Below are 10,713 nucleotides of genomic sequence, written 5' to 3' on the forward strand. Positions count from 1 at the left end.
CCAGCAGGAACCCTCCAAACTGGAAGTTGGCAACACCCAGAAGGCTGCAAGTTAACTACGGCCAAGTCTTTTTTTCCCCTTCTTTTTAACAACAACATGCATGGAAAAGCTTGAAATACGGTTTTTACTCCCAGTCCTTTTCATACTCATAGTCCCACTGCATAGTTCTCCTGTCTAATCTTAGCCTGAAGAAGGCTGGATTTTTAAGAAAAGACCTTTCTCCCTTGGGATGCCCCTTCGGAATATACACCAGTGCAACATGCAATGTGCATTCCTCACATTGGGTTACTTTGAGCCACCGCTAATGTGCTCTCCTGGGCAGGCGCTTCTGGCAAGGAGGCCTCTTGACAGCACACATTTCCGTCTCTTGAATTCTCCCTTGCATTGTGGTTTGGCAGCGGTAGGAAATGGAGGGCGTTCCCAGCCTTTGTGGAGAATAGCGGTGCTTTGTAAGAGAAAGGCCTTTCTCTTTTTCTCTGGGAAGGGCTCTTTGTGTGCCGTCTGAGGGGCGCAGAGCTTCAAGAGCTCCTATGGAGCTCAGCTAGGTGACTAAATCAGGACGTCTGGCCCATTTGCAGCCATAAAAGCTAATATTTTTATAAAGCAGCAAGTGATTCTAAGGTGCCTTGATACTGTGCATTTCATACCCTTGTGATTCACTGAACATTAATCATTGTGCTAGAAATCAGTAGAACTCAATGAATGGGTGCTGCGTTATCACCAAAACTGCTTTATCAAAATGCAGGTAGTTCTCGACTTATAACAGTTTTATTTAGTGACCATTCAAAGTTACAACAGCACTGAAAAAAGTGACCCGTGACCATTTTTCACGCCTAAGGCCGTTGCAGCATCCCAATAAACACGGGGTCAAAATTCAGATGCATATTTGTGACAGTTGCGATGTTCTGAGGGGGGGGTCATGAGATCACCTTTCGCAACCTTCCAACAAGCAAAGTCAACAGGGAAGCCAGTTGTTATAACTTAACAGCTGCAGTGATTCACTTAACCACTGTGGCAAGAAAGGTTGTAAAATGAGGCAAAATTCACTTAACAACATAAATTTTGGGCTGAGTAGTGGTTGTGAGTCAAGGAATACCTGTACTTCAGCTTGGTTTTACGTGTGTTTTAATGTTAAATGTGATTTCTTGTGTTACATGGCCCTCTTTTTCTTTGCTCACCTTTTAACCATCAGATGCTTGGCTGGAATCATAGGTACTTCAACATATCCTACACGGAGCTATTTTAGTGTAGATCAGGGGTAGTCAACCTTTTTATACCTACCACCCACTTTTGTATCTCTGTTAGTAGTAAAATTTTCTAACCGCCCACCAGTTCCACAGTAATGGTGATTTATAAAGTAGGGAAGTCAATTAAATTAAAAAAAGGAAAGTGTTTCAGTATCAGACAAAACCCCTACCGCCCACCATGAAAGCTGGAACGCCCACAAGTGGGCGGTAGGGACCAGGTTGACTACCACTGGTGTAGATCATGCTAAATTGGCCACAAGTCTCCTTTCTTGCAACCATAAATAAAGGTGTTAATGTATCTGAGATATTAAGTTCCCTGCTGCAAATAACTGGTAGCGATCCCACCCAAGATCTTGGCAGAAGGAATGGGTCTGAAATCAATTTTGAGTGTAAACAGTAGTATGAATAATTTCCAAATATATAGAAGGGGATCTTCCTGAAATCATAGAGGAATGGGAATAGTAACTTGAAGGTTTTTCCTTAACTGCACATGTTTTCCCCCACAAATTCCTAAGTGAGGCAGGGATTCAATCCACGGTGAGACAAATGGAAGGACATCTACTTGTTCCACTCTGGATTATGTTCCAGGGAGAAATGGTATATGTTTCCCAATAAAACCGACATTAGGGTTGAAGTGAAAGAAAGCTGCTAAGACTACAAATTTAGCTAAAGAGCTAAATCCCATTGAAATGAGAGGTGGAAAAACAGAAATTTGAACACAAAAATTGCAAACTCCATGAAGAAAATCATGCACGGTTTGCTTTACTTCATAAAGTAAATAACATTGACATGAGGTTGATTTTGATTGGTTATGGTGGTGTAACAATCAGGTGATTCCTTGCAACTTGGGTATATTCTAGAAAGATGGTTAGAAGAGGGTGAAAGGGGGAATTCATGGCTGTGTTTTGTGGATCTAACAAATCAGTTGCACATCTGTTTTGCAGCATGCAAATCTTAACCTAGGTGATTGACTTTGCAATCAGAATATGCCCTTTTCTATTGAATGACTTATCTAGAACAGATAAATACATAAGGGATGGATTTCTTTGCTTCACATTTGAATATGAACTTAATTTGTAATACCAAGTCAATACAATCCCAAATCAAGCCAAAACAAAGTTTATTCTGACTTTTCTAATTTGCAGTTTGTACCAAAATGTATACAACTCTGTATAATAAGGAAATTGCACAAGTACATTACATTAGAGAAAATTGCTTTGCTTAGACGCAGATGAAGGGTTAGGGGGTCCCTAGGGCAAAGGAACAAATGAGAATTTCTGCCAAAAGTAAACTTCATTATTAAGTTTAATACTAGAATTGCTAGTATGTAATATCATGAAGTCAACCAACATTACATGTTTAACTTACAAATATTAACTTACATGAAAAGTAAACTATCTCTTGCTTACTTTGCAATGTTTAATGTAAGATAACTGCCCCATCTTGTATACAAAACTCAGATACACTTAAACATTTTATATATCTCAGTAATTAAGAACAAGGACTTGGTTATTTTATGGTATTTTCCAATATAATGTTGCATTAGCACTGTGGTGGTTCCAAATTTACAATGTTGAGATTTTTCTCTTGAGTATGATGACATCAACTTAATCTCCATGCTTCCTTAGGAATAATTCTTCCATACACAGGCTGCAAACATTCCGGTGACCAAGAGATGGTGACAGAGAGACAGGTTCTATCTCTCTGTGTTGCCATCCAGTGGCTGTTAGGAAGTTGCCAAAACTGGACCTATTGAAAAACAGGACTTCAACTAGGCTCCCAATCTATTTGAAATACAGTGACAGCTATCGCTAATTGAAATATCTTTGAATATTAGTAGCTCAGGTTGGTCGTTATGTTGTTGGTTGAGCTCAAACCAACAACATACCGTATTTTTCGGAGTATAAGGCGCACCGGAGTATAAGACGCACCAAGGTTTTGAAGAGGCAAATTAAAAAAAAAAGGTTTTGCACTCCACAGACCTCCCAAAAACGGCCCGTTTTTGTGAAAATGGGCCCGTTTTTCTTTTCAAAAAAAGGCCATGAATAGCCTTTAAAGTGGTTTGTAGAGTGCTTGGGGGGGGGATGAGCAAAAAACTACCTGTTTTTTGCAAAAACGGGCCCATTTTGTGTCAAAAGGGGGCATGAATAGCCGCTAGGAGGCTTATAGAGTGCTCCTGGGGGCTGGAGGGGCAAATTTGAGCAAAAAAGTGGTCCGTTTTTCACTCATTTCTGCCCTCCCCAGCCCCCAGGAGGACTCTGGAAGGCTCCTAAAAACTCTGCACGGCCATTTTGCGAAGGGGGTGGGGCTTCGGGAGGCAAAAAATGCTGTATTCAGTGTATAAGACGCATCCATATTTTCAGCCCCTTTTTTGAGAGAAAAAGGTGTGTCTTATACAAAAAATATGGTAGCTATTGCTAATGTTTTGTTTGCTTGGTCTGCATAGATAGAAGGATTTTTAAAAGCTTTCTCTCTTGTACAGTGCACCATCCACACAATGTGTACAGTCTCCCGGCTCTTGCTCTTCATCTGTAACTTGCAGATATAATTGCAATCTTTGTGCCCATTTTAAATTTTCTTCCATATTTCATTTAGGAAGGTTTAGAGTTCTTTGTCTTTTCTTGTCAGTGGAGGCTTCGGCACTGGAAAACTCTCTCTGATATCTTGATCTTAACCATCTCTGCTTGCCTTGCCTTGTTTCTAGGGTGGGTTTCCCAGCCAACGCTAGGCCCAGACAGGTCTCTTTATTCTTCGTTGCTAGGCAACGGTGGGAGCAGGTCTAGCCTCTGAGGCGTCTTGGGCATAGTTGGGCTGGCACCAGGGAGACACAGGTCCTAACCTACCCTCAGCCATGCAAGTTCACTGGGTAATTTAAGTCAGTCCCTCTTTCTCAGCCCAACCAACCTCACAAGATTGTGGTTGTTGGGGAAAAATAGGCGAGAATGCTATGCACATAAAGACATTAGTTCTCCAAGGAAAACACAGCCCCCCACTCAGCCTCCAAAACCAAGAAGAAATGGAAGAAGAAACGGAAGCCCTCCAATTTTCTAGGCATTTCTGCACTCCCGACACTTACCTTGATTTACCCTGCCTTTGGTTAAACGTTGCTGACCAAGGAAGTGACATTTTGTGCATTATCGATATATGTTCACAGTCCCACATGACCATGTCACTTGTCCTACTGCCAAGACTTATAAATAACCCCAAAGTAAAGGAACTTGAATGCAGGAATGCTTAGAAAAATGTGTGTACATTTCCAAGTAGATTTTTTAAAAAATAAAATGCCAAAACAACGTGGAATGGACAAATTTGGAAAAATTAGAAACTGGGAAAACAATAGAGGTTTAATGCCTATGAATCATCTGTACAATGATTTTAGGTGCACTAGGGCTGTCATAAGGGACGTGGTGGCTTAGTGGTTAAGACGCTGAGCTTGTTAATCAGAAAGGTCGGCAGTTCAGCGGTTCGAATCCCTAGCGCTGCTAATGGAGTGAGCTCCCATTACTTGTCCCAGCTTCTGCCAACCTAGCAGTTCAAAAGCACGTAAAAAATGCAAGTAGAAAAATAGGAACCACCTTTGATGAGAAGATAACAGCGTTCCGTGCGCCTTTGGTGTTTAGTCAGGCCGGCCACATGACCACGGAGACATCTTCAGACAGCGCTGGCTCTTCGGCTTTGAAACGGAGATGAGCACCGCTCCCTAGAGTCAGGAATGACTAGCACATATGTGCAGGGGAACCTTTACCTTTAGGGCTGTCATTCATGTAACATCACAAAAGAATGTCATCTCAGATAAAATGCTTTCCTCTCTTGACTCTGGGTGCATGTGTGTGTGTGTGTGACTTACGGTATGTAGATACCACAATCCAATAATGCAAAGAAGTAGATAATGTTGGACACTCCAGATGTTGAACCACTGTTTCCAACATCCTTCACAATTACCAATGCAGGCTGGAGCTGCTGGGAGTTCTCTTAAAACAGAAACACTTTGCATTCTTTCCTAGCACAGGTGATGAGTTGAAATTATTTCAGCTTCAATTTCTGTGACATTAGAATATTATTACTTATAAACAAAGATATGCAGGTCTAGCTGGACATTGAAGATGCACAGATGGGATTTTAGTCATATGTACAGGATAACTCCCTGATGACATGAGAAACCACCCAGGTTGTAAAAATGTCGCAAGAAATATATCTCTGGTAATTACTTCTTAGTTTCTCTGTCACCAAGGTTTAAATGCATAGCGGTTGACTCTTATGTTCTCTCTCATAGCGCACAGTACAGAAGAATGCCAAATATATCTGCTTAGCCAACAAAGATTGCCCTGTGGACAAGCGGCGGAGAAACCGGTGCCAGTTTTGTCGGTTCCAGAAGTGCCTTGCTGTGGGAATGGTCAAAGAAGGTGAGGCATGTTCCTTCCTGTTCACTTGTCTTCTTTATCCTGAAGTCCTCTGAAATCCAGGCTGGTGAGGCATTTTCATAGCTGAGCTTCCACATGCCTGTAAGGTTCCAGGTTAAAGAGGGCTGTAACAGACTGGAATTAAGATATTTGGCTCCCAGAGCAAATTAAATATTTGCAAGAGGAATGGTAACTGGCTGAAAAGAAGAAGGAGCGGAAGGAGAAGAGGATGTTACCTGCATTTGTTATGCAATTCATTTGCCTGATCCAGCACCTGTAATTGCAAAGAAGGGCTTAAAACCTCTTTCTAGCCCCTGGGATGGGCTGAAATGGTAGAAAACATCCACTCTTCAAGAATGACATATCAGTATGGGCAGTTGCCTGGCTTTTTGTGCTAAGCCAAACAACAGGAACTGTATTATGTACAATATCAGGGTTGGGGTTTCAGGCCATGAGGGTTGGCACCTTGTTTAGAACTGAGCTATTCAGAGCCTTGTGACAGGAGGCAATCAATGGAAGTGAACATCACATTGCTCTGTGGATTCTTCTAAGATTGGAAATTTAGGGAAAGGAAGCTGGAGCTTCTGACCACTTCCTCTGGCTGCTCAGAGTAGTTCCTAGGATGTTAGATATTCTTTGACCAGCGTCATGCACTGCTTAAATCTGTGATGCAATTTGTTGAATAAATCACGCAGCAAATGAAACCATAAAACAAGATAAGCCGGAATATCGGCGTTCATGCTAAGTGAAACCCCAAACAAATCCAATATTAAGAGATATTCTGCCCTTATAAAAAGCCCCCATAAGGTATAAAATGCAGCACAGCTCTCAACCCCATTGGATGTTGGCTAAGCTGCATGGAAGCGTAACATCATGTGCCTCTGGCTGAGATTCAGTTTGTGGTCCTTGATTTTTTTAAAAAAGAAGCAGCTGTTCCTAGATTGTGGGCTTCTCCTGGTGATACTCTTGCTTGCCTGTAATCCCCTCCTCACCTTTCTGTTCCCCTTTCCCTTTTCCTCTTGTTTCAGTGGTGCGGACAGACAGCCTGAAAGGCCGACGTGGTCGGCTGCCCTCCAAGCCCAAACAAGCTCAAGATATTTCACCGGTCAGCCTCATCTCCTCACTTGTGAGAGCACACATAGATTCTGTACCCAGCGCTACCAAACTTGACTATTCCAAGGTATTTCGCTACATCTTTGGAAATGTGAGATTCTGTGCCCTAGACACTAGCATTTGGGGGGGGGGGGGTTGAATTTCTGAAACTGAAAAGTGAGAAGATAAGTTGATAGCTTTGGATTCCAGTCCTTCAACCATCAATTGATCATAATGAATCTGGAAGCTTTTTTGTGCTTCTTACACAGAAGGCAGTGGATATATCTTCCCCCTTTTTACTTTGCTTTTTTATGAAATGCACACTTGGTTTATTGGCCTGGTCATGTGTGGCTCAGAGAAAGGCACATATCACATGAAATATTTATGCCTGAAATGTCTCTGCCAAATTAAATTGGTAAGTGGCAATTGGTAGTGATGGATGATGCCAAGATCTCTCATCCAGCATTGTTCATATGTCCTTTTAGCCAGTGATAGGCAGTCTTATCTGTATGGATTCGTGTAATTTATTTCTATTTACTTAAAAAAAAATTCTCAGTCACCATTTAGCTAGAAGTTTTCAGGACAATTCAGAATTCATATCTTTCTTATGTGCATGGTTTTAAAAACCATGCACATAATACTTATTAAAGCATCTAAGGTGGCAGCTGTCACTTCAATTCACAGCCATGACTTCTTTAGTTTATTATTGGGGACTATTGTTTAAACAGATTGTTATTGTTCAGCAGCTACATTTTATGAGCTGTTTGTATACATTGGCCATCCCCAACCTGGAGACATTAAGAGTTGAGATTATTAGTATTTATTAATTTATAGTTCAACACCAAACTAATAAGCATTAAGACAAATACAGCAATTAAGGAGAAATTTTTATATAGAAATATGAATATATTACATTAAAACAAAGCTGAGTGGGAGGAATCAGCCTATTCCTTTGGGCTAAAACTACAGACAGAAATTTTGCCATTGTCCTCCTCATATGAGAGGCATTCAATTTTGCAACGTCAAGTTTTAATTGACATTGTTAAAAGTGAACATTTAAAAGGACATGACATCTAGATTCAATTACCATATATGAACATTTACAGGTTTGATTTTTCATATCTGACCCTGATGATGGTGCATCAACTTGGAGCAAAGAGAAAAAAACCTTCTAAGTATAGCATACTTGGGATTATTCATCCCAGAATTTCCAGCTAGGAATGAGTAACGATGAAACAGATATTTCACTAGATTTGATTATTGACAGCCATCCTGTAAATAACCTGATAGGAGTAAACTCTTCACTTTCCAACTTATCAAATAAGCTGTCATTTTTATTTTTATGTGGCTTGTCCTGCCCACCCTCTAGAGCAGGGATGTCAAACTCGCAGCCCGCGGGCCAGATGCGTCATACACTGGCCACGCCCACCCCCGGTTTAGCGAAGGGGGGAAAGTCAATATGTCACATGACAATGTGACGTCGCGAGTTTGACGCCCGTGCTCTAGAGCACATATTCTACGATGCCGAAGCTCTTCCTGCTAGATAGCCCTGCCAAAACCAGAAAGACTGCCAGAATGGATTTTATAGGATATATTTCGGTCACTTAAGAGAATAAAGGAACTTTTGAGTGCACCTTCTAGATTGTGTCCTGCTGACCTCAAGGAAATAACTGCTTGCCCACTTCACAAGAAATGCACTGTTTCTTTTCTAAAGGCTTGCTTGTTTGTGTTGTCAGTTCCAGGAATCTGTCTCTTATCAGTTTGAGAAGGAGGACTGCATGGATGTGCAGCTGTTCTATGACCTATTAACGGGCTCAATGGACGTGATCCGGAAATGGGCAGAGAAGATTCAGGGCTTCTTAGAGCTTCCAAAAGAAGACCAGGACCTGCTTTTGGAATCTGCTTTTTTGGAGCTCTTCATCCTACGGCTAGCATACAGGTAACGTCATAGCTACAAACCATCATGTCTGTTAGCCCCCATCTGGCTCCTAGCCTTTCCAATTGAGAAACAGTTCATGTGAAGCCATTCAGTGACTTTGAGTTATAACTTTGTGCAGCATCATTTTAAAATGTTACCTGTGCTCCTTAACATCACAGGAGCACAGCAAAAAGAGGCTGGGATGCCTTTTGTGGATAGGTTCCACCTGGAGGATGTCTGGTGCATTTCAGTGACCTTTTTCCAAATGCCTAGTCCAGTAGGCAATGAAAACGGACATTGACCTCTGCTATAATGGACCAGTGGCTTGAAGATGCTCTGAACATCAGAACAGGGAAATGGTTGTTACCATAGCCTTATGACTTTTGCATCCTCAGTACTGATCATCATCACCATCATCACAACTACTACTACTAACCCAAAGATGCTTTTTCAAGAGGCAACGGGACTTTCTGTTTTTGTTTTTTTTTGAAGACTTTTTGCTTCTCATCCAAGAAGCTGCTTGAAATTCTCAGATGAGAAGACAAACATCTTCAAAGAAAAACCAGAAAGTTCAGTTACCTCTTGAAAAAACACCTTTGGGACAACTATGACCTGGATGGCTGCCAATCTCCATAGACATTTTTCCACTAATAACGTTAAAATATATGATGGCTGCCCACCTCAATTATTTCATAATTTGATTTATAATCCACATAGCTAGTGAGTATTTGCCATGGGCAATGATGCCAGTAAAAATGAACTCACTCTCCTGATTCAGTAAAGTAGAGAACTTCTGGGCAGGGACTTTTAAAGGAATTTTTAAAAGTTGAGTGTATGTTGCTTTTATCCTATGCTTCTATAATTAACATTTCAGGATTTTTAAAATAAAAAGTGTGTGTGTGTAGCTAAATAAACCAATAGGACATTAGACAGACATTAGGGGCTGCAGGTATCAAAGTAAGAGCAATATTCAAAGTAGCAAGGTAATCCTGCAAGATGAGAAAGGAAGTCTGTTGAGGTAATAAATTGGATAGCATGTCAGACTTTGACCAGGGGACTTAAGGCTTAAAACAGCTTGGTGTGAAGTTTATCTTGGCTGCTTGGGTTAGTCACCTTACAGTGCAACTGAGAGAAGAAAATAGAATATCTGTTGATGCACGCAAGAGCTATATTTGCTGCCCTGAATTCGTTCTGAGAAGCAGCAAATAAAAATGTAATTAACACAAGCAACTCTAAATGTGATAATTAGAACTCACACAAGCCACCCACGCTTGCTTAGATTCAGTGGGCCGCCCCTTCCCAGCCACAATTGGTAAGGAAGGAAATGCTGGGCACTTAACTGTCACCTTAATTCATGGGGTCTGTGGTGATGAGTTGATTTTAGCGCTGCCTGGAGAAGCCAGAGGTTGAATTTGGGATCTTCTGCATAGTTCTGCCATTACTACCATATTTCATTACAGGTGTTTGTTTCTGAGACTCTTCTCTGACTGCACAATGTTTTATCTCTTGCAGATCCAAGCCAGAAGAAGGCAAACTTATCTTCTGCAACGGCGTTGTGCTACATCGTATGCAGTGTGTCCGGGGATTTGGAGAATGGATAGATTCCATCATAGAGTTTTCCCAGAACCTCCACCGCATGAACATTGATGTGCCCTCCTTCTCCTGTCTTGCAGCACTTGTCATCATTACAGGTAGGTGGACAGGAGGGCTCTTGAGAAAAACATACGGACAAGCAGACAGAGAGACACGCAAGCAGGAAATATAGTATAGAATGGAGGTTGAGGGGAAGATCAAACAACTCTGCTTGTTAGGGATATGGAAATTGAGAGATTCTAAGCTCTACAATGAACCAGAATTGTAAGTCTGATTGAAGGGGGCTCCAGATATGTGACAAAAGTTTTTAACTGATGCCTGTAGCATAGATGTCTTCAGAAAAAAAGTGTGTCAAGAGTGGGAAATCTGTGTCTACCCAGTTGTTTCAGGTGCTAAATAGCAACCCTCAGCATCCCTAATCATTAATCATAACTGTCTGGAGTTGCAATTTAGTAACATTAGG

The 10,713-nt window shown here is 41.3% G+C and overlaps 1 protein-coding gene across 4 annotated transcripts in view; it reads left to right on the plus strand.

The window, feature by feature from the left end:
- NR4A1 (nuclear receptor subfamily 4 group A member 1) overlaps positions 1 to 10,713 on the plus strand; it is a 46,218-nt gene that overhangs the window by 31,680 nt on the left and 3,825 nt on the right. For all 4 annotated transcript variants that reach the window (XM_087710384.1, XM_087710385.1, XM_087710386.1 and 1 more), the window contains 4 exons: positions 5,521 to 5,650; positions 6,676 to 6,827; positions 8,476 to 8,678; positions 10,170 to 10,348. In XM_087710384.1, the coding sequence (XP_087566510.1) occupies positions 5,521 to 5,650; positions 6,676 to 6,827; positions 8,476 to 8,678; positions 10,170 to 10,348 (664 nt within the window). The remainder of the gene's footprint in view (positions 1 to 5,520; positions 5,651 to 6,675; positions 6,828 to 8,475; positions 8,679 to 10,169; positions 10,349 to 10,713) is intronic.

This window comes from Thamnophis sirtalis, unplaced genomic scaffold (assembly GCF_051295495.1).
Source record: "Thamnophis sirtalis isolate CommonGarterSnake01/CBP01778 unplaced genomic scaffold, rThaSir2_p1.2 scaffold_3, whole genome shotgun sequence".
Lineage (NCBI taxonomy): Eukaryota > Metazoa > Chordata > Lepidosauria > Squamata > Natricidae > Thamnophis > Thamnophis sirtalis.